The sequence below is a fragment of the Anarhichas minor genome, unplaced genomic scaffold (assembly GCF_050575085.1).
Source record: "Anarhichas minor isolate MPS153535 unplaced genomic scaffold, ASM5057508v1 ptg000050l, whole genome shotgun sequence".
NCBI lineage: Eukaryota > Metazoa > Chordata > Actinopteri > Perciformes > Anarhichadidae > Anarhichas > Anarhichas minor.
In genome coordinates, this window is record NW_027466496.1 from 391,662 (window position 1) to 417,047 (window position 25,386).

The 25,386-nt window shown below is 40.5% G+C and overlaps 1 protein-coding gene across 1 annotated transcript in view; it reads right to left on the minus strand.

The window, feature by feature from the left end:
- Positions 1–370: 370 nt before the first annotated feature.
- Positions 371–25,386, minus strand: part of LOC142971839 (receptor activity-modifying protein 3) — a 35,025-nt gene continuing 10,009 nt past the window's right edge. Inside the window, exons 2-4 of the mRNA XM_076112534.1 lie at positions 6,715–6,744; positions 6,138–6,297; positions 371–626 (exon numbers count right to left, since the gene is read on the minus strand). Of these exons, the coding sequence (XP_075968649.1) occupies positions 371–626; positions 6,138–6,297; positions 6,715–6,744 (446 nt within the window). The remainder of the gene's footprint in view (positions 627–6,137; positions 6,298–6,714; positions 6,745–25,386) is intronic.

Sequence of the window (25,386 nt, forward strand, 5' to 3'; positions counted from 1 at the left end):
ACCAGCACCTCTAAAGCTCTGTAATTAACATGTTATCTTGTTTTACAAAGTGTAAAAAGCGATAAGTTGTGGTTTTATGGGGGGTTCTTTACTATTTCTTGTTCAGGTGCTGCTCCAAAACGTATCATTCTTCTGTTTTTTATATTGTATTTTAAAATATTAAAGATAATACTACTTTGTACTCCAAGGCACTACCTTCCTCATTTTCCCTGAAAGTTTATGTGATTTGTGGCATCACTTATGGGGTAATTTGACCAGCTGAAGCAACCTTCCAAAACCTTTGTGCACGCCTCTATACAGAATTGTTTTAGTGGAGAGGTCCGAACTCAGCCCGTCTCCATCTTCTTCAATCTTCCATCTTCCTCTCCTCCTAAGCCAGGATATCACTCCTCTTGCTGCACCAGACCACCAGGGCGATCATGGCCAATGTAAGGACAACAGGGATGAGGATGAGGATGGTTAGCTTGTCGTCCGGCGGGTCCACCCATACCACCTGATCCATGGGGCAGTTGGAGAAAAAGTGCTTGTGTATCAGGATGATGTAGCTCTCCACCAGCGGATTGGGCCAGTAGCAGCTGACGTTTTCGGCCTTTTTCTCTGTGCAGAGGGTGAAGAGGTGGTACTCACTGGGAAGAGAAATGGGTGAAAGAGAGGGGAAGGATTAGAAGAAAATCACAACCGACTTCTGTTTGGGCACACAATAATTTAAAATCCTATTACTGTTTAGCTGGTATTCCTCGAACCAGTGAAGGCTCGGTAACTAATCCATCATCGTGACCGGGGATATTCTGCCATTTATTTTCTGGCCCACTACTCTGCTCTATTTAAACAAGCTTTCAGTGCTGTCCAGGCTCAGAGCTCTGCTTTGATGGATCCATTCAGCCAACCCTAAAACTTCTTCTTTCTCCATCCTGAATTTCAATCAGCCAGATCCAGATTTGTTTCTCAAGACATCCTGGAGCCATTGGTATTCTCAGCAGCACATCTAGAACATAATGTAAAGCACTGTATTTCGCCACTCCACAAATAGTTGTTAATAAAAAATGGAAGTATCAGAGCTTTCAGGCAGAAGTGATCAAAATGCAGCATGCAGGACTGTAGGGAATAACAACACTTTCGATGTTTTTTACACAACAGCTAGCTGGTTTTCAAACTGTCCACACACAATAAACAGGGTAATAAATAACTTGACCAGGTTCACAGTTGATTGACTGAAGGAATAACTTGGTTTTGAACACATTATATAACTGAGAACACATGACTTCAAAAGAATATACAGCACACGCACATGATATTTTGCCAGAGACACATTATATTTGTGCATGCCAGTTTCTGACGACATAAGATACCGATAGCTTATTGTATCTAATATGATATATTTTTTAAATTGCTCCCGTAGCTGTGCCTACGGTGTGATAGAATCTGAATTGTAAGTCGCTTTGGATAAAAGTGTCTGCTAAATGACAAGCAAGATAACCCACCACTTCTGTTTAATGGCTGATGAACGCTGCACATTCATGTTTCTTAATGGTGTACCTCTAAATATACATTTTAGTGAAGATGGTTCTCTCGACTGGCTGATACACTATGTGAATGCTACTGACAGTCACTTCATACATGCATCTAGCTCACCTTGATGCATTCACATAACAGACACACTAACACACACTAGTATAAGGATGCAATGCTGCTTCTCTTCATTGGCATTTACCGTTTTTTCAGTTGTTTGTTTATCTTCTGAGACTGATGGCTCTGCTTAGTGGTAAATCAGATTAAACGAATAAACACTTAAACAGTGCGGAAGAGAATTTCTCGCAAATGAGGCAAAGCCTTTTTTTGGACTATGTATCCCATGTTTTGTTACTTACATCGTTGTGCAGAGCAGTGAATCATTTTATGATTTTTAACCATTAACCGTGCTCTCTTTCCATGGATGGCTGGCTGGTACAGTTGTTGGTAACAGTCTTGTTACCAGTAGTGTGGACCACATAACCCACTTAAAATGAGGCTTGCTCATCTAAATGGTACATTAGTTATCATTAGTGGCAGTAGGAAACAGCTCCGATGACTTTAGAGCAGCACCTGGTCCGCACAGGGACTGACCATAATTCCTAATAGTGAATATCCAGTATATTATTAAAAGGTCCAGATAAGCCAACACTACTGTTCCCCTATTCCGTTGTGCTCAAAATTAAGGCTGGCTACTCTCTGGGCTGCAAATTGCTCCGGGCAGAAAATCAATTATTATTAGAGGTAGATGATTGAAGTGTGTAAATACTCGTACAGACACACACACACGCACAGGTTGTGTCTTATCGGCTTATATCCAACGATAACAATCACGTCGGCTGAGTGTTTGGCCAGCGGCACTGCAGAGAGGCACGGCTCATTTGTCAACGAGAGGAAGCTTTGCAGGGGTCGCTGCTTGTTTAAACATGAGGCCCCTTGCTCTTCCAAGCCCGATCCCCTCTCACCACTCTCTTGTTGCTCTTGTGCCTTCACTCTGCCTATTTCTTTCCCGCCTTCTTATCACCTTTCTCCAGGCTCCAAAGTAAACTGCCGCTGAGAAAGTCTGTGTATCCTAAATTAAGTATCATGCACGAATACACCCAAATGAAACATTCCTCTCATAAAAAATGTGGACTAATGCAGGCAGTGTTCCCGGAAAGGCAAGTCATGTTGTGTTTCCCGCTACATTTTGGCTATGAAACAGTCTTTGTTCATACGTTCTTTCATCTGTCAATCACACTTGATGTGTCAGACATCACTGAACAGATCAGAAGTTGGTAAAAGGTGCTTCTGACTCTTTGAAATCTCTCTCCGTATCCTTTAGTTTTGAGTCGGTAAGCATTAAGGCTTGAGCAGAATAAGAAGAAAATGTCAAGAACAGAGCTCAGACTTTACACCACCCAGCCTGCACTTCAGGTAGACCAAAACAGCGCTTGAAAGGATCCAAAAAAAAACTAGAATTACCAATCATATTGCAGTTAACACCCATGGCTGTCCAAAATGTCATCACGTCAGCTTTTTATGCTATAAGACATCTGTGTGAAATTGTCATAACTAGCATGTGAATTTTTGAGTTATGGACAAAAACGTGTTTTGTGAGGTGACAGTGACATTTGACCACCAAAATCTAATCGGTTCAACCTGGAGTCCAAGTGCACATGGGACAAGTTTGCCTTCAGGACTTTCTGTCATATTTAGGCAACAATTCTACTTGGTCCTGTGTTATGGTGTTTCTTTTGAAACCAGCAGGGACTTTCTGTATTTCTCAAAGTGAAAGTCAGACAGTATTCAACACTAATAGCACCCTTGTTCAAAAACACACAATCAAACTGACTTTAACCGCCTCAAGTTTCACTAATCTTCAATTTATATTTCCATAAAGGATCACTCCAGGTCATTTTCAACTTAAAGCTTATTTTACCCGTTCTGAATGATTTGCATTGTGAAATTCAACAGATCCCACAGGGTTGTGTCTCGTAGCACAGCCAGCAGATCTTTATGACTCGGACTCCTGTTGTGATCCTGTCATGCATTTACCTGACAAATGTCAGAAAAGACCTGCCTGTACTTTGACACGTAGTGTACAGTGGATGAGCTTTTTCGCCAAAAACATCTGCCTGCTGTGTCTGGAAATGAGAGAACTATGAGAGAACCAAAACAGTACGTGTTCATGCCAGACCACTAAAACAATCATCTGAATAAAACTAATCGCTCCATAAAGCTGAGGCGGAACTGCAGAATCGGATGACTGAGTTGGTTGACACACAAGTAGTACTTTGATCCATTAGAAGAATATTGACTGTAGCAGCTTTAACTTAGCTTTGGCATTTGGTTTGCTTTGTCAACTGCCTGGATCTAATTTCACATTTCATCGCCCTACAGTTTTGCTATTTTCTATCCAATTATTGTTTCTGTCCAAGCATTCCTTATATACATTTCCACAAGGCATTCATGACTTCAGTGCCGACAAAGACTTGGTCCCACCGCTGACAGCCAGACCAATAGATGGCTGTTGAAATGTCTATATGGAAGAGTCAGTTGCTAACTGGCCTCCCAAATGTTTACCGTGACCATAATGGCTATAGTCAGCCATCTGGCTTCATGAGCTTCATGTTTAGTTAACACAGTTACTCTTGGTGTGGTTAATTTCATCCAAAAGCTTACCTTTATCTCACATTTTGGACTTCCTTTCATTTTAATTAATAATAATAAATCAGTGTATGAATGTGTATGAATGTATGAATGTGTGAAACTGTATTCGTAGAAAACAAATGTGTTGCTGCAAAAAGGTATGATGAATTTTCCAGGAAAGAAATAATAGTTTAAAAGAAAAACAGAGAGAGATGACTGATGGATGAAGCTCGTGGTTCCTCTTCCCAGAATCTTTTATTACATTTGTCCTGAAACTCTTTGAATCAGATGATTATTTTGGCGTTGATTTTAAGCTCCCATGTGTATGTGTGTGCAAGAAACCTCAAGTCCCATGGCTCTCTCCCTCCACCTCTGGCTCCGCAGTTAAAATGAAAAAAGGCTGAATGCGAGAGGTCAAAGGTGAGCGGAAGGAATGAGGTGGAAAGCGGGATAAAGATAGATACAGATGGGTGGTCAAGGCTCAGATGCTCTTTAAAAACAGCTCTGGTTTTGGGAAGCAAACCTCCAGCTGTTCTCCCTCCCACACACATCCAACCAGCTGTATGAGGCTGAGATGGATTACAGTCTTTCTATCAATCAAGTGTTTTGTTGAACGTGCCACCATGTAGAACTGACAACCCCTTAACTGAGACTACAAATATAGAGCAAACAGACAGGAAGACAACAGTACGTGAGGAAAGATGACTGACAAAGATAAGAGGGTGACTTGCTGCAGGCCAATTTTGGATAATCACAAAACCATTTAATGGCAAAGAACACCAAAACCTATTTTAAGAATTAAGCAGGTACAGTTATTCCCATGCTGCTGGGTTGAAATCTTCTTATCGGCATAAATAAGAAGTAGGAGCGTAGCTGCTGATGATCCATTTGGGGAATGTAACAAAATCACGTTAGGCAGTGAGAAATGCCTCAAAATGCAATTATAACTGAGCTGATTCTGTGTCTGTGTGTGTGTGTGTGTGAATTTCTGAATGACGGCATTTGCTACATGTGATGCAAACAAATGCAGCTAGGTATGGAGGATGAAGCAGAGATGTAAACAAATATATGACGGCATTATTCGGATACACTGATTTGTCATCTATTGGCACAATTTGCCTCAACTTTCACACCACTTCCTCTCATTCAATTCAGACTTTATGTTTTCAGTACCGACATTAAACCATGTGGTTGCTGAGTGTTAGTGCTAACAGCTAAAGCAGTATGACTTTCCATGATGCAAAATCTCCAAAATGTCAATAAAGACAATTAATTGTAAACAGTTTTAACTTCAATATTCGGGAGGGTTATCTGCATAACTTGCCATCAGTTTTTCAACAGATTTGTGGTGCAGTGCAAACATAAAGCTTGACAGATGTTGCACAGCTGTGAAAATCCAATAGTGAAGCCTGCACCTTCAGCACAGAAGACTACCACTACTACTACTACTACTACTACTACTACTACTACTCCTACTACTGAAGACAAGATGAAGTTAGGGAGCGTCTCAAAGTGCATGCCGGATGGCCAAGAGATTGCTGCAGATTTCTTTTAAATTCAAACCAACCTTGATTTCAACCTATATTTTCATGAGGATCTTTATTCTTTTTTGTTTTTTAATATACAAGGCCCAATGAACTTTCACGGCCCAATTTTTTGCCAGTATAGCTTTTCATTCATTTCACTTCATTCCAATTATAAACACACATATAGTTGATGAAAATCATGCAAGATGGCCCAATGCAATTTAGACTTGTATTTACTCACTGTTAAAACTGACTTTTCTTCCACTAAGCCTATTCATGTCCATCAGATCTTTAACATTAACACGTCTTACTCATGGCAGTAGCTCTGCACTGCTCTCATACAACGGTTACAGCTGATAACGGCGTCCTGACAGCGTCCTGGCAAAAACATAGCACGCACCTACCCTCTAGTTCCCCCCGGTTAATACTGTTATACACTGTTATATACTATACATAAACATAATGTAGTACCTGATGAAGTGTGTGAGGTTACACCAGTACTGTGGATCTATGTGACCCATGTCCCGCTTGAAGCCCTCTCCACAGACCTCCACCCCCAACTGCAGAAGTGACTCATTGCAGGGTTTCTTCGGCCGGGGGGGAGTGGGCTCTATGTTGAACCTGTCAGTGGCTGCGGGAACAGAAAGAAGAAGAGCACTTAGAGGTGCACATATCCTGCTTAGTGGGTTTTACCTCTGATAAATGGCCATGTCAGTAAAGTGACTGAAATGAAACATGACAAAGATGGATGTTGGCCTGTATTTTGCTGTTATTTGTGAGCTGTGGATTTGAAAATGATTTCTTTTCTTTTTCTCATTATGTCCTGTCAGAAAGCTGTGACTTATGTTTTTTATACTCTCCATTTTAATTTTAATTTCCACCCACTACCCTCTTGGAACAGTGGAAATGTCAGTTTCAACGTCCCACTAATGCAATCTTATTTTTCTTTGCTGCTTCCTATTGTTGCTATTTTTCTGCAGCAATTCGGTTCAGTTTTCCCCAGAGACTGACACAGCGTGATCTCATTTCATAAGATGGATATGCTTACCTGACAACCCCCTCATCATCCAGGCATTGACTGTAAAGAAAAAAAAGAAAAAATGTGTCAAATAGAGTACATGACTAAGGTTCCCACATGTTACATATATTCAATAAGAAAAACAATATTACTTCATTTACATTTTCTGATTTCTGCTTCTCTCTGTGACCGTTGATCAACTGATTGCAATCAACTTGTCAATCTCTGTAGCGTTCAGCATTGATAACAAATCAGTTTTAAACAATGCAGGGATTAACTGCTCAAAACATAAGAGCCACAGTGGGCTGTTAGATGGGGATGTGCAGACAGCAAGTTCCTACTGCAGGCAATCAGCACCACAAGTCTGTCATCAAGGTTTCCCAACCCCTAGGCCCTTTTATTGACCTGTTGCATGAGATCCACTGCATTTTCAGCCATGTTAGCAGCAAAACTTCCCATGAGCCTCTGCTGTACTTAGTGCCAACTAAAGTTTGCATAAGAGAGTGACAGTGGTAAACTCTAATACCTGATAAACATCAGCAGATTATTTGGGGACATATAAGAACCAGATCATTTCTAGTTTTCATCTATTTGTGCGACCATTTTCGTGAATGAATGAGACAAAAAAGAAAATCTACAAAAATAAATTATTATTATAAAATTATTATTTTACTTTTCAGTTTCCTGTGTTTTCATATTTTCAGTGTTTTGGTGAACACCCAGCAGAGGTAAAGAAGAAAGGAAAGCGACGGAGCGACAACAAACAATGACAGTTGAAGGGAATTGTCCACTGAATACAGAAGTGCATCCATCATACACACTTTTAATACACTTTCTCTCCCCTCCCTGTTCTCGGATTCAAACTCACAGCAGCCCACTTTTTTTTTCCGCAGCAGAGTGTTACGGATGACCAAAGCTAAACGTGCTGCTGCACAGGAAGGTGTATCTCCCTTTGAAGTGGCACACTTACAAAGCGAAGAATCGGTTGGAAAGATGCCCCTCAGGACAAAGACTGCTTGCAAGTTAGCGTGCTAAATATAGAGACTTCCTTGTTTGAGGATGTTTTGAGGTGCAGTGTTTGTGATGGGATGAGATTATTTTATTCATTCTATTTGTGTGCATTGAAAAGCAGATTTTATACAAATGTGTAGTTCCGGAGTACGGTCAACTGATATTGTTTTATTTTGGGTTTTTTTTAAGATAAAGAGCACAAAACAAATAAAGTGATGTATGGCAAAGCCCAACCTCTCAGACAGCTCAAAAAAGATATATTTATGAATTGAACTTGCTGCATTCAAAGATGTAAGTTATAAGAGCAAGAATGCAGAATCGCATAATTCCTGCAGTGCTGGATTCCAACAAAAAAGGAAAAAGCAAGTAAAAGTTCAAGGATGACAGGGACTTGGACTCAGATGAGCTGTTTCGGAACAAAAGGCGCCCAGAAGGTGACAGGCGAGTTTATTAGATGGGATCGAGAGACAGCCAGGGGCACTGCCTGAAATCCCCGAGCTAGTCAGATGTCACAAAGTGAAATGCCCAAATGCTCATCTGTTTTTGAGGCCCCTTGTTCTCTCAAGACATTAAATCCATTTCCTGTCTTCTCTTCAAGGCACAGACAGAAAATCATTTCTTAAGATCACAAGAAAGTATGTCCTTAGTGTCTAGTAATCAATACATCACATTCAATATTATGGCAAATTACAGAGCACTCTGAAAATTGCACTCTTTGAAAGTTCTACGACTTCAAAACTTGGCTTTCAGCCCGCTGGTTTCCACAGGTCTCCTGTTGCATTTTATTTTTCCCACAAACCTGACACATTTCACACTACAGTATAGATTCATTTAAGTAGTGTAGTTGTAGGTCAAGAATGTAAATGGATGGTCATTGATTTCACCAATTTAAACAGAAAAAGCGAATATCTTTTAGTCTAACATTACTGATTTGGATGTTTTTTATAAAGTGCATGACCAGATTACCAAACACCGTCTAGATTAACAAAACAAAATACTGTAAATCTGCTGCAATAGTTCCACTAAATGCTTTCATTTTCAGGGTTTGGGTGTCTGCGTTTTCTTAATGGATTATTTTGTCTCTCGATTATCTGACCTAACGTGCTACATTTATATCTTCTTCATGTTGTATGCAAATTACTATGTAAAAGTTAAATCAACTAAGAGTATATTACCTGATCCCAGTATTCCCAGCAATCTCATTAAAATAAATCTGTGCTGGTATAACACATACATTATGCTGCGTCGGACAATGCTTTCTGTTAGGCATAAAGTTCAACCACACGGTTTCATACGAAACTGCTGAATGATTATAAAAAGACTGAAATCTGAAAATAACATACAACAATCTAGCAGCAGGATTCCCTTCAGCATGAGCTCTGCACAACAGCAGCAGGGGGAAGTTTGAAACTAAATCCACTCGATCAGCTTTATGAGCTGCGGGAATCAGCAGTGAGTATCTGGGAGATTTGGTTGACTTATAGGCTACAGTGCCAGAGTATGAACTATAGCTGCTTGGTGCATCTCTCATCCTGTCGTGTGACAGTTTGCCAAAACAAAGCATTCTGGATTTGGATGGCAGATACAGAGATGGGACTTTAACCAACTGTTTAAGTATTATTAACTGTTTGTTTTTTTCAAGCTGTAAACACAACACTGACATTATCACATTGTAAAGTTGCTGCAGCGAATGTGAAAGCCAATTGTTCATCTACACACCCAACAGATATGGAGGAATAATTCGACATTTTGGGAAACAGGCTTATTTGCTTTTCTCTTGCCAAGAGTTAGATGGGAAGCGGCAACACATTGAACTCTCCACACGAAAGCAAATTGTACTTCTCTAAATATCAATCTATTGCTTTAAGTCCCATAGTCGCACACATTTTAGGATACTCTTGGAAAAATGTGCAGCTTTGAAAAATGTACATACAGCATCTGTTTTCATGGTCTAGAAAAGCCCAAAGCTCATCAGGGGGCACAACCACCAACAAATAACAGCCTTCCAGCAGCATCTCTTCCATATACTTCTGCACAGGAGAACAGCAGCAATGCAATTTATCCGTTGCTGCCACTACCATCACAAACGCTGAGTTGGCTGTGAGCTGTAGATTGTAGCAATGTCTTTTCAATTTACCGAAAACCACGAGTGTCTACTGGCAGTATCTCTGTGCAACAGCCCTTTTTGAATTGCATGAGCTGAGCTGAGACGGATGTCTGTGTATTTCTTGTCACTCCTAAGAAAAAGTAAAGTAAATATGTAAAAAGTAATCAATTTCAATTCATTGAAGGCTCTCATTAAGAACCACAACGGGGTACTACAGACAACTGAAGTTTCTCATTAGTCACATGTGGGGTGATGGTTTTCGTATTTGTTCATTCATCCGGCCGCTCTACCCTAATTTCAAAACACTTATCAGGTTCCTCTTCACTAAATTCACAGTTATGCTAATGAAGCCTTTCCTGGCCACTGTGGACGCTGCTGGTCATGGATCAAGGCCAGCTTTTCATGATACAACCACATCAATTATGATTATGAAAAGGGGAAACTGCTTGCATATTGGAATAAACGTTTTGTCAAACATCATAGGCAAAGTCATATTTTAATAGCTTTTTAACAACCTTTTGTCATGGCTTCAAATAAAATTGTGCATGCCTCTTGCCTTGTCGAATGCTTTAATATGAAAGTACCCTCAAATTGCTATTTATGGCCCAATAACTAAACTATTGATAGAATATTAAAATGACACAAACATAATAAAAGTGGCATAATTAAGTCTTCTTTTGTTTCTTAATTTATTCTATAAAGGAAGGAATCACCCATACTGCAGGATGTTCATTAGATACTCTGCACGTGCGGGGTTTTTAAATTAGCAAGTCATTTATTATTTATTGATTTATGTATTAACAGGCTGTAATTATTGGCTTCCTTCAAGCCTCCATACCAAATCCACTTGAACAGGATGCGTGCACCTATAAGCAAGAATCAGTAAATACTTGTCATTAGGGGCGAGCTTTAAACCAACCAATTTTTTGCACAGAACTAGAACTGTCAAGTCAACTGAAATGTGACCTTAGTTCTACATTGAAACAGCTATAAACTTGTGAATTATGCAGACCAAGCAGGGCTATTTTAAACTAGGAGATAACTAAATCAAGGTGCTTGAAGGTTTTACACGCTTGACAGCGTGCCAATCGAGTATCTGCTCAGTTGGCACCCTGTCATCCACTGCCTGTTAGGTTGACAAGATGAATATTGATGAGAAGAAATAGAAGATGAAGGAAAGTAGATGAATTGCCAGAACTGTCCAAACAGCACAGGCACAAGTGGCAGGACTTGTTCAACAACCCCCACCATATATCAGGTCTGCCTTGTCATCATCATCATCAGGACATGTTGGTTTAAACACATGGGAGGATGAAATAATGCATCCCAAACAGGATATGAAGAAGGTTTTGTCTCACTCTGTATCTATGCCTGGGGCAATAATGTATTTAAAATCTAATCTGAGAAATTAAAAAAGGGAAATAAATCAGGTGTCCTTTTGTCTATTTGTCTTCCTGCTGCACCATCTGTCTTCCACTGTGTCTTCCTAAGTCACTGAAAACAGCAGCAGTTATAGTGCTGTGTTCACATACTTCAGAACTGAAGACCACTGAAGTATTATGAACAAACTGTGGACAATGTGACACGAATCAGGCAAAGACTTTGCTTTTCTGAATACATTTGAGGCTCGTTTTTATCTGCCAACAATGCTCAGCATTCATGAATAACACCCTGACCTCTCACTCCACTTTGAAGATCACTGAGTTCTTAGCTGTTCAAGCCGCGCAGCCCCCCCATGTCCACCATCTGCAGAAAAACAACTGAGAACACAACCCTCCGAAGGAAATGTTTATTTTGTTTGCATTGCAGATGACATCTAAGCAGGCCAGAAGGAAGCAAAGGAATATAATGGATATCTTCTTTTAGAATAGCGGTCAAATGAGACTTTTGTGAGAAATTGTTTTGCAGATTTGTTTGCAGAAATTCTAATAGATAAAGATTTTTAAAACATCACAATAACAAGACAACTTTGAGAAGCTTTAGAGACAAACTAAATGTTTTCCTTATATGTCACACAAAACACCTTGAGACTCCTTAGATACAGAATTAGAGTGTTGTCTGCTTTTACAAGGATGAAGTTACTCCTTTCTGCCGTGTTATTCTTTCTCAGATCCAGGAGAATTCACAGCTCTTCAAACAATGACTGAGGTTATCCGACTGAGGTCACTGAGGCGGAGAGCTTGCATTTTAAGAAATATTCCCTCTCCCCTTCAGATGAAGAGCAAGCCTTTTAACCACAGTGAATGGCAGGTGCTGGAGAGTGTGATGTGGGCATACACAGGGATATCACACAATTTTACATCTGAAAAAATGCTTCAAGTAACACCTGTACTCATCCTTTTCGTCGTTAAATTAGTCGTAAAACCATATCATATGAAGGTGTTATTTAACAACGGTAACTGAGCATGACGAACGAACACAATCAGATGATTGTTAGCCTCACACACATGATAGTACAAGTGTTTCCTCACAAAGGATGTTGCTGCTTATCTCGCCTCCTCCTCCTCCTTGAGGTAGTTTATTTTCCCTTTGGCTTAAAAGGATGCCAATATATAGGTAGGGATGGGATTTTCCATCAGTTCAAAGGAAGATATTACTCCAAACAAACCGATGGTTCTCTCTCCTCTTATCTTATTATCAAAATCACATCCTATTTATTTAATGATGAAATATGACGTGTAGCAGCTTAAGGGGAAAGTCCATGTCGATGTGTCCTTGGGCAAGACACTTAACTGTGCTGTGCCATCGGTGTGTGAATGGTTGCGAATGGGTGCATGACATGTAGTGCAAAAGCGCTTTGAGTAGTCGGAAGACTAGAAAGGCGCTATACAAGTCCATTTACCATTTACCTTTTTTAACAAGCTGAAGGCAGAAGCTACAGGACTGACTTCCCCAGCTTCTCAGTGTTATGACCCTCCAGCAGCCAAGTCAATGTCGACTTATTTGAACACAGTTTTGTAGAGTAACTTGCTTACTCAACTAATGCCAGTTACAACATCTTATTTTGCATAATAAACATACTTATTTTAACCCATTCCATATTTTTTTCCTAAGCCTAACCAAGTACCTGGAGCGCCACAGTTTGAAGCGTAGGACCGCTAACAAAGCCTCAGAATTTGACTAGTTGGTAGTGAGAATGTGTTGCAATAGACTGTCATCCCTGTTATCTGTAGAGCTCACTAACAGGAAAATAAATGACCTTGCAGAAGAGGGGGCCACCGTGGCATCCTCATCTGCCAAAACAACAAGGAAAAGATGTTGCTGTGATAGAAACACGGACCTGCCCGGGTCACGTTAGGCTACAGAGCATCACTACAAATCATTGTTTATGTGAGAGGATCCCCCGCTGGTACGAGGTTAGAAAAGAGAAAATAATTCAATGTGACAACAGCAAATAAACAAAGTTTTGCTCAGTCTGACAAATTGGTCAGTGTTTCAACAAATATTAAGCTATTAGAGTAGACATATTGTATTTATGGTCCCTACACACAGTAATAAAAGTCGTGGCGCACCGATATCTTTGTACTTTTGTGTCACTGTTCAATAGCTAATATCTTTTCTGCTACTATTATCCAAAAATTGCTATGTTTCTTTTTTTATGTTGCATAATATATTCCCTTCTCATGGTTGAAAAGCATCTAAGCCTCTTGCGGGTAACAAACTCTTTTCAGTCGTTTTTTCTGTCGCTGCGTTCACAAAGAACTCTCCTTCATAGAGAAGATCTATCCTAACTGGCTGATATCACACATCAAAGGGACTGTTTCTCTATTTTTCACATGCAGTAGAAAATAGTTCCAAATAAAACAGTTTACAGAGTGGATTGGGGATTTTCCTGAGTAACTAAGATATTGTTTTTGGAAAGAGCAACAAGAATGTCTCAGAAAGCTCAAAGCTGCATTTTTTCAGACACTTGGTGACAAGCTTTAAGTCCAATATTTCCTATTGCAATTAGCCAGAAGACGCAAAAAGCTACTTAGAGCTGAGTGTAACAGCAAAGTCGGGTACAAATTCTTTGTGGCTTCGTACACGCAACCCATATTGCATTATACATGTTTATTTGATCTATTCTTAGTATAAAAGTATTGATTATAGCTTTAAAATATCATATGAATCATGATCCATTGTCATATTATACACGTTTTTTTCTGGATTTTCTCTATATTCTCCTAACTTGGAAAGGTGCCAAATTACAGCAGCTTTATTTTTAGCACATAGGTGACATCAGTAGAAATCAGTACGTGTATGGAAGTGAGCAATAATGTGTTTACAGCATTACATTTTGTTAAAGCAAGCTGTCTGATTAGCTCTGCTTTCAGAACAATTTCAGCACATTTGCCAGCTCATATCCAACAAATACTGCAAGTTTACAGATTAGGAACATCAGTTCTAAGATGGATATGTCAGCTGTCAATGACTGAGAGGACTGCTGCTAACACAGGACATTTAAATCTTAATTTCTCCTCAGTCAGCCATGGCTACCAGCTGCCTGCCTGCCTGATTCTTTTAATGTCCTTGGCTTAGTTTGGAAGTTATTTTACTCAAAAGCAAAAGCAATCACCTCCCATTGGAGATGAGAAAACTATTCTCACACAGTGCTCATGAAAACAAGCCTGTTGGATTCTCAGTGAGCAAAGGCCACAGTGATGGACTGATGGGGGATTATCATTCAGCTGATGAGCCAGGTGAGGAATGAACAAGAAAGCTGTTGGGAAAAGCAGAAAAAGAAGTAAATCTGGACGGTGACTATTGCACTAAAGGCAAAATATTTTATTCTTATGTTTGAGTGCACGTTGCCACTGATTTCCTTTTAAACCAAAGCTAGCCTCTCAAGGATGAAAAAGAGTGTCACTTCTTTACATGCAGTGCAAGATAAACCCAGACGGATACTCCCTTCCTGAGTGAAAGGATCCAGGCCGTTCCTGTCAAAGTGTGTATGTGTGTGTGTGTGTGTGTGTGTGTGGGGGGGGGGGGGGGGGTCAAAGAGAGAGAGGAAGAGGAGACTGGACAATGACACACATGTCCAAGACAGAAGAATATTGGCAAACAAAAGCAGGAAGAGAGGGAGGAGAATAAAATGCCAGTGGCGGAGAAGAGAGAATCCGCGATGGGGGACTTTCCGGAGGCAAATGCAATTTTCTTTTTAAACCTGTTACACCGTTTGTATGTGTGTAAGGCAGGTGGTGGAGCGGGTCAGCTTGTGATTGCGCGCTTGTGGTTTGACAGCATGTTGTGGGTGAATACGAGGCTCTGTGAAGGGCTTTTGGGATAACAGCTCTATATAAATGCAGTCCATTTACCATGCGGAGAGGAAAATTACCGCCAAGCTTCAGCAGAAAAGGCCCCCGCGGAGAGAATCCATCTGTCTATAAGCTATCACTGCACTCAGCATCTCATGAACATTTTGTCTATGGTGGAGCGCCTAAACGAAATAGGGAAATTAAAAATGTCTTTTAGCATTTGTTTTTGTGAAAAAGTGTATTCGTATGAGCCTAAACAGTTGTGTTCCCACAGATGCACAGGGCAGGCCTGATAAGGAGCACGGATGTGATTATAACATACTGAATTGGCAGAATCAGCACACATGAATTCCCGATCGTTCTTCGTTAGCAAAGATAATTACCCGGAAAAATAGCATTAGAGAGGCAAAGCAATTCAGGCTTTCATTAGCATTCCCCATGCACGTCTATTCCACTACAGACAACTGCATAATTCCAAAAGATGAAAGCCAAAAATGTCCGAAAGCCACTCTATTTCACCCCCTTTTTGACAAACCACAAAAATGAGCTGCGCTGGAGCACTTGACTCCAGCAAAAAGCAAACATTTGTTGTTTGAAATAACATCGTGACAGGCATTAATTATCCCCTTTATGTGGGCTTTTTGTTTAGAAAAACACCAAATTCTTCTGATACGAAAGACACAAAGACAAAGCTATAGAGGTTCAATCGAAATGGTTCGCTTTTTCCTCTCGGATAAATAAGGTGTTTAAATTCGGGCTCAATGTGAAATGCAGGACACTTTACTGTTGTGCCTCCTTTGACCAAAATGACACATGAAATTGATGCACTCTTGTCCGAACTTGTTAAAACACAGCAGCAGTAAACTCTTTACTCCTCTGAGTGATGCAGTCCCCCACAAAGCCGATCGAGTGTAAATATGTCAACTTGTTCTGGCCATAAATTACAGTACGGTGGCACAATCTGTGTGATAAAAGCCAGAGCACAGCGAAGGAATGCATTATCACTCCGACTCTGGCCAAATTCTCATCAGGGATGTAATGGATATACAAATGGACAGATGGGATAATATAGCATTCACATAAAGCGATGGTCAAATCCTTTTACATCTAACTACCCCATTTACCCCATTTTCCTTGAAAAAATTGATTGCATAAAAAGCAATTGAGCAAAAAAAAAAAAAAAAAGGTTTTATTTCCGTCAGTTGTTTGACCGGCATTGCCAAAGACCTCTCTGCCTTGGAGGCAGCAGGACTGTGCCAACAAGCTGTTAATCTGCCTGTTTGACAGACAAAAGGGCGGTGAGAAGAAGACAGCAGAGGAGGCCAGGAGGGAGACAGAGTTTGGCATGCAGAAACAGAGGCTCTGTGATTGAGTCATGAATTCAAATTGCAACACCAAATCAGAGACTGTGAGGACAGACGGGAGTGTGAAAAGGGCACTAATGAATCTAAGCCCTTCATTGACATCTTTGTTCGGGTCCAATACCAAAGAGAACTGTAACATCACTGGGGGAGCCCTTCTGTGGAAGTATCTGTGCTCTCTTTGCTCGTCACTATATTAATCAAAAACGAACAAAATCTGACTCGTGCTAATTTGTCTGGTCGCTCTCCTTGTAATAACCTTTACTTGTAATAACCATTACAAGGTCTATACATGAATGAATGCACTGTCTGACTGTCTGAAAATTTGCCAAAACACATGAACCATAAAATCATTACATTACAGGGACGAGGAGCGAGCAGAGGTCTGGTACACTCTTTCTGACTTCGTACCCCCAGATTTGTTCCTTTTTCTCATTTCCAAACTTGTGAGATTCTAGATCATTTTGCATAAGAACAGGATTGTTTAAAAAAAACTGAACACTGTACCGAAGGAGGACCATGTGAGCTTTAGCTTTATTTGACAACTTCTTACAGCTGTTGCAGATTATTGCAGACTATGTCTGTGGTGAGAACACGGCTCTCCTCAGCAACCAAAGCCCTCTCTTAACACCTCAACATGAGTCCGGATCTGTTTCTGAATGTAAAAGGCTGCTTGGATGATTAGTAAAGGTTAATCTCAGCGGATTTTAAAGGATCAATCACACAGGGGTGCAGTGGATTACCGTCGGGTAAACCGAGACAGATGTGAGAATTTTCCTCATTCAGTTTGTCAGACAGTTTCAAGTCATTACATTGTGTCTGCTGTCGTCACATTTACTAATTTCACTAGACAATTACTGTTTGGCGGTGCAACCAAAAATTGATAAAACTATTTCTGGCCCTCTCCTGTCATCATTAGCTAATTTCAGTCGGTCATCATTCATTTCAATCACCAGTTATGACTTCCATTCAATGCTCAGTTTATTAGCGCTCATTATTCTATTCTGAAATAGAATATCTGGCTGGTGTGTTGCAGAAAACCACCTCTCTGTCAGATCTCCCATACTCTGATATAAAGAGACCACTAACGACCCTCCCCCTCCATCTCTGCCCTCTTGCTGCTCCTTCGAGGAGCCATAACCAGTGACGTCCTCTGCAAATGAGATCAGATAATGAGCGCTTGGTTTGTGCTCTTGCTTCTTCCTCGGACTATCATACAAATGATGCCAGGAGAGTCATTATTGAAGATAGCTGCTTTATAGATTAATTATATATGCAGTAGCATTGAAGTTGAGAAGCTGGCACCAATGAATGTTTGCCTAAAAAATGACTTAAAAAGTTTAATCCATCATCAAACTAGTTGCTACTGAATATAAATATATTTCTAACAACATTGTTTGTGGTGCGCTTCCACAGTCAGATGGAAGAGTCATAACAGGTAAGCGTTGAGGTAATATGCGCATCTATAAAGTATAGAGACTTCAGCATGAGACTTTGATGAGGGAAGAGACAAAGATCAAGACCTTTCTGGTTCATGAATCTTTCACAGGCAACTGAAAGATTAATAATGCTCTTAACATGCTTCCACTGCAGATGAGCTATATAGAGAAATATCAAACCCGTAAATCAGCAAAACATTTTATCCGCATGTTTGCAATAGTTTCAACTCTACATGTTGACATAAATTCTGACTGCACATCTGTAGTTCATGTAACTTTTGACACTTTTCACAATTCTGGGTGTTTTTGTAACTGTGTAGTTTTAAAAAATATGGTTTAAAATATTTCTTCAAATTTGTGTGACACCCTCTATCCTCACGCCCTTGATTCAGAGAAGGGAACCCCCTTGGTCTTTTTATGGGGACAGTAAGACAAATAGCAGATTTATCCTCAAGGCTGAACAAATCAAAATGTAAACTTTTCCACTGATCACACCGACACGCAATCTGCCCTTTTCCCGATATCTGACTAAAAGCAACGTCTCACATTTACTTTAATTTCATCAAATGATTTGTCATGATCGCTGAACTTGAAAGCATTTAATTGCTGGAACGTGCAGGTGATAAACACCACCGTGTATAACGACACCCGTGTGTAAAGAAACTGCATGGCATATGGACATCAGCCACATGCGCTGAACTGAGCTCAACACACTGGCAATACCAATAGCACTATGAATAGCATTTCACTAAAATAATTCTCAAAAGTGCTGTTTTTCAGATGGAACGGCGGAACCCCGAGGCATTTTACCTTGCTGTGAGAGTGTATAAATAGCTGTTTATTGGGGTAAGCAGATGCTTCGCAGTCAGATGGAGTCGCTCTTTTTTTTCCTGCGGTGCAGATGGGGACCATATACTCTAGTTCCTGCTGCATCAACCACACTTGCCTCAAACTGAAAGTAATCAGGGTGATCTGGTTCTCCCTGAACGCATGGCATCTGGCCTCCACCTGTCTTCTTTCCAATGCGGATTTTAATGGGAAATGATTTTTGGCTAGACGCAGCATGTCCTTACATCATTGGGAATATAGCCTCTCATTGCTTTGATAGCAGCCGCAGCTGCTGTGAAATGTGTCATCGATGAGACAGTTTGATCACACAAAAATCTCTGTTTCCCATTATCCGAGCATTTTCAGAGGCCGAGCATAATACATGCTTTAAGTCAATATCTAAGCTATTTTTCTGCTTGGCCGTACAGTGCTGCAGGGCCACAGCTGTTACATGGTCGAGATCCAGAGGAGTCCAGGCTGAAGGACTTGGCCAGACATGGACCACATTCTACATATCTACGATGCATAAAACTCTGAAAAATTTCAAAAAGCCTTCCTAAAGAGTGTTGCATCTTTCGTTATTGATCCATGTTTAGGTTTACCGCTCCAGAGGCCCAGGGTAAACAGCAACACTCCTCCAGATAAGAGCCTCAGTTTGAAGTCTCTCTGAACCACAGGCCTCGAAATTGAAATCCTATATCGTCCGGCTCGTGCGTCCACATGGGAGGAAGCCAGGTCATTTCTATCAGCGTCAGACCAGGTGGCGCCGAGACCAAATATCAGCTCAACAACTGCTCACTAAGAGCGCTCAGCTTAGTTAACCAGCTCCTGAAGAGAGTCACTGTGCTGCATATCAGCTCAATACCTGAACTCCTCTTCAGCACTGAGTCATATGTGCCCAGTGCTGCCTCTGCTCTGCTTACACTGCTACAGTTATAAGAGATAACATGGCTTAGAATAACAACAGCAGATTATCTAAATTCATGCTTTGGACTCATCTCAATCAACGCCCAGCATCACTCTGGCGTCAATAGGACACGTTCGGAGCATCGGCACAAACATCTTAATCATGACAACAATTCAACTAGTGTGTACGTTTCACCGCTCACACATGAAACATTATTTCATACATGATTTCCTCCTTGTACCACCAGCTAATGAGCCAGATCCAGAAATCCCCATTGGCCACGATATAGGTCAGGTCTGTCCACTGGGGCATGATGGCATGTTGCAGTACTGTATATATTCCCCGTTCAATGCATGTGCTATGAGATGTGATTGATGTTCCTGATCCTTCACAGCAATCCTTATTATGTGCACTTTGCAACCTGACAAACTGAGGCAGCACTGAGGGGCACATAATGTGATAGATAGAAGCATGCACGATGAACAGTAATACACTGGAGCAGTAATACACAAGAATACTATTGAGTTGCTATAGGCTATTAGATACCTGACTATTGGGGAAGTGGGCAAAATCTGCTCAAACAAGGGGGCTTTTGTGTGATGCTGTGACATTACCTGTCTTAACACAATATCCATTTTCCAGTCGTTATAATATTATATAATATTATATTATATGTAATGAAATCTACAAATAAAGAAAAAAGAAAAAGAAAGATCAATCATACTCACCCAAAATCCCGACGACAAAAAGTTTCAGTACTGTGAACTCATTTGTATCCATCACGCTGCGGGAATCCAGTCGGACTTTGATATTGAAACCTCAACTGCAGCTCCGTGGTAATGTGCGTTTGAAGCGAACCATTATTAAGATCATCCCGAATGTGCAAGTCCGAGCTCCGTCATGCTCTCGTGAGCCAAGATAAATTATTGAAGGATACGGAGGGGGGGGGGGGGGGAACCGGACCAAAAAAAACAACCAACAACAACAACAGAAATCTGATCCAAGAGCGTGATTTCTGACTGTCCTCGTGGTGATCGCGACCACTTCTGTCTGCAGTCAGAAGTCCGAGCTCAGGACCACTCAACACTGTCCTGCATCCTCTGTGGGAGGAGAGGGGGAGGAGGAGGATGGTAGGGTTCCTCCGAAGCACTACTGGATTATGTTTACCGAGTAATTGAGAGTCAACCCTTTCATCCTCCGCATGAATTGGAGATATTTAAATGTGATAGAACCCAACATGTAACAGTGGAAAAAAAGGCTTACAGTAGCGTTTTCTCTGTCTTTTATTGTTATTGTATAGACATCTGAACACATGCACAAACAACTAAAATCAATAAACAGTCAATTACAAACAGTAACATATCAATTTTCTGCGATTATAAATTGCGCTGCAATAAAACAATGTCAATATCATTATTATGATATCACTGTTATATAATTATGATCTATGATCACCTAGATTAATCCGTCAAAATGAATCGATGAACTGCTGTTGGTTGCAGTTTTTTTTTCTGTGAGACAACACTGACCTCGTCTGGTGTATTTTTAAATTGCACCTCGATCAGACCACAGACCAGCTCAGTCTGCCCAGATTAAGCACAGCAATCATAAACGCCTTCATAAACATCACTGCAACAGCTCAGACCATTTTAATCTCCATTAAATTAAAATTACTGTGGGCTTCTTTTTAACCTCCTTATTTGTATCAATTTATCTCATTAATGTTTAACCTGAAAAAAAACTTCAGGATAGGTTCACTATTTTTTAGATTTTCTTTGGAGTCTTAAAACGGTAGTCGGGTGACCATGTGTAAATTCCTCATGCTCATACTGGACATAAAGAGATCCCCTCCTAACATGCTTCCAATGTAAGTGGTGGGAGACACAATCCAAAATCCTCATTCTGCACAGAACTGTATCCCAAACTTTATCAGTAGTTAAATATGAGGCTTCAGCAGTCAGAGTTAGACAAATCAAATAGGAATCTTCCAAAGTTACAGTGTTTTCAGTGCAGAATTCCATCTTTGTGTCACAATCCCTTCACTGCAGCTCAACAAGGAAACACTGTTCAGGGAAACACGAGGGCATTTTGTACAAATAAAGTATGTAACTTTGGAAGATACCCATTTGATTAAGACTGTCGAAACCCCATGATAAAGTTAGACGGAGTTGTGAAGAAATGTGAACCTTTTCTTATATGGTCAACTCTCTGCGTCTGATATTATTTGTCAGCAAAACCTTTAAACTTCATCCAACTCTAAAATGTCCCTGCATCACCTCTGATTCCCTCTGACTGCCCTGTTTAGTTTTTTTTATGTTCAAAACTCGAAACCTGCTGATGTGGTATTGACAACACTATGATTTGAACACTAACAATGCATCCTTGCAAGTGGAAAACCCCCTCTTTATGCCAGCAGAAACAAAAGTAACAGTCAGAACAGGAAGAGGGCACTGTTCCTCGTCTTCGTGCAGAAACGGCATGAAGCCAAAGCTGCAGAGAGTTTGTGTAAAGTGGTGGAGGGCGTGAGAGTAGGCCCTACACTACTGATTATGGGGTTGATGTCTGAGGAATTAATTGTCTGAAAAAATAAATAATCTGAAAGCACCCAAGGCCATATTTCATTTCATTAGCTTTGAGATTAGGAGCTGGTAACTGTATGACATTGGGACTTGAGTCGTGTTGTGATTTCTGAATTGGCACATGTGCATCTTGTGATTTATAAAGTTTGTATTCAAGGTTTTGCACATTACGTGGGTAAATAATGTCTCTGTAGCCTAGCTAATTAAACACTTTGGGAATGTGTAGTTTGTCACAATGAATCTGTATCTCTTCTACAATATAGAAGCACCAATTAGCTGACGTGTCCTGACAAGGAAATGACCGAATGGGGGGAACTTCTTTGGAAAGGGACGCGGCCAGTCGTAATTATATAGTCGCACTGGTTCCGCTCACCTGACAATCAGGAGGTGTTGAACTTTCACCTCCATAGTGACACATTGACATAAACTGCCTGTCCGCAGGCCAAGTTGCGCTAAATCCCACGCGACATTTTTTAAGGTGCATCGTCTTGTCCGCCCGAATAGTGAAGGCTTACCGAACCGGTTAAAATATTATGTCAACAAGTGACGCAGGAGAGCTGGAGCTCAGAGTTGGAGGAGGAGAGACAGCAACGCCTCTGAACAGGACAACACGAGCAACCAGCCGAGCAACGCGTACTACAACTGCGAGGTAGGTGAAAATCTATTCTAACGGGTATTCTAACAACGAGTTTGTATTTATCCTGTATTCATTGTACTCCTTATCGACCTGTTATGTATGTTGCTTTGCACTTTTTATGTCTCCGTTTGCTTTCTGGAGACTTTTTTTTTAGCAGCGACGCGAGTTCTGTTGAAGGGAGAGAACCCTACGCCGAACTGCGTGTATAAATATGTGCGTTTAAGTTTTCAACGCGTGTCTGCAAAGATGCACGTCTCCCTCAGTTAAACAAAAATGTCTCACGAATCATGACCATATTTGAGTATATTCGGCATTGAGCTTTTCCATTAATTCAACGTTTTACACTTGGTTCACCGCTGGACTCTGCCAACCACACTGTGTTTGAAAGCTTAAAGGAAGGTAATAACTTGTTGAGGGAGTCGAATTTGCATACAAATATGTTTAATATGTTATGTTGGATAAATACAGGTGTCCTGTCGGTGGAAAGTAGCCGGTAACGATTGTTCTCCTTGGTTTACGCAATTTGACAGATGTTTTAATAAGTTTTGGTTTGACATCTAACTCTTGTTTGCGTGACACATCTGGACTCGAGATAACTTTCAGATATTGAATATAGGAAATATCCAAGGAGATTCTGAACGTAGGTTTGGGACTGAGTACTGTGGCTATTATGTAAGCCCATCATGTATGAATGATGCGTTTATTACCAAACACTCATCGCCTCTATTTGTATGCATTTCCTCTACACTAAACAAAACACTGTAATCCAAATATGCCCACTGTAACCCAGCATCATCAAGTTGACGTATTTCAGTGGCTTTAGCAGGCGAGCTCATACACGCACACCCAGGCCTGCAGTTTAACAGAGTTACAGAGATACACCAAGCAGCTGCCTGGGCATGTTTGGAGCCCTACATCTGTTGATTATCTGCACATCCTCCTGCTAATACCCTCTAAACCCACCTACTGTATACCCACATATAGGCTCAGTAAATAAACAGATCCCCTGGAAATCTGACAGACAACGAAGGTGTGGCAGCAAACAGAACAAGTTTCACGTTGCCCTGGCCTTTTTTGTTGCGGCTCATGTACTGCAAAGTCATTAAGTTCAATCTTAAGAAGACGTTTAGAGTGTAAATCCTTTTTGTGTTTGTTGGAAAAAATTGCACGCATTTGCCAGTGTTGAGTACACACCCACACTGTAGTTCAGGCCGCATCCATTATGTAAGTGTTAGCTGGCAGACATGGGCACACACCCACAGCGAGGCTGACATCAAGTGAAGAATACACCAACGTACTTGTATGAGACACACTGGGCATAATGGAGCAGCCCAAAGAGCCTTCCTAAGATAACAATGATGCATTAAATCACAAACCATCAAAACAAACGGAGACACAGTTTCACACGGCCCAAATAGCATGCACGCTACATGGCTGCAGTGTTGACTGGAGGTTGCAGTTTGTTTCTGTTTCGTCAACACAGGATTAGCATCACTAATGCCTTTAAGCTTTTAACTTGAACTTTTATGCTATAAAATAAATAAAATCCGTACTAAATCATAGTGTCCCCTCACCACAACCGTTTTGGAAAACTAGTCCTTTTTTAAGGTAGGGCTGCAACCATCAAAATATTTGATATTTCAATCTGTCAATTATTTTTCTCCAGTGACCGGTTATGTCTGGTAAATGCAGTAAAATGGAGAAAAATGGCCACTAAAATTTCCCAGAGGCCAGGCTGGCATTTTGAAATACTTTGCTTGATTGACTCGCGATCCTAAAGTCAAAGATAGAAGATATGCAATGATACAGAACAGCAGAAACAATCCTCACATTTTAGTATCTGAAACTAGAGAATGACTAAAAGCGTTTATCGATTAACAAAATGTTGTTGTTGATTGAATTTTTTGCCGCTCAACTGTTATTCCCAATTGGTGATACTTGTACTACAGGAGCTTCTGCGGTATAGTTCCTGAAGGGTACCTGGAGAGCTTGATGAGTAGCACAGCTAAATTAACAAAAATTATAAAGTCATGATCAGGTATTTTAAACTTGGACTTCTCTGTTTTCTGACATTTTATAGACCAAACGATTAATGTAGTAAACATCTAATGAGAATAGCCCTTAAATGCAAACTTAAAGATATGAAGAAATATATTAATGTTTAGGAGGAAAATAAATCACGACCCAAATAGAATGACAAATCGGAGTGATGCTGACCTCCAGTATATTTGTCACACTAACCGATGACCTTACAGCTACGACAGGCCGACCTGAGTCATTTTTAACACCAACTGTTACAGTTAATGTTGTTGTGCAATCAGACAACTCTAAAAGCAATGCTGCAACTGATAAATATTCAATATTGATTCGCCTGCTGATTATTTTCTCAATCAGGGGATTCGTCTTTTGGTTTTTACAATTTTAGGAAATAATTTAAATTTCCCTAGAGCCTAAGTTGACATTTGAATAGCTGGTTTTGTTTGTTTTGGATTAATGTGTCTTTTATGTATTCACACCTGCAGCCACAAACCTACAACAGACGATGTGCTTGAAATGCTGTTAGGACTAAAACAATCACTCAATTGGTTGATTAATC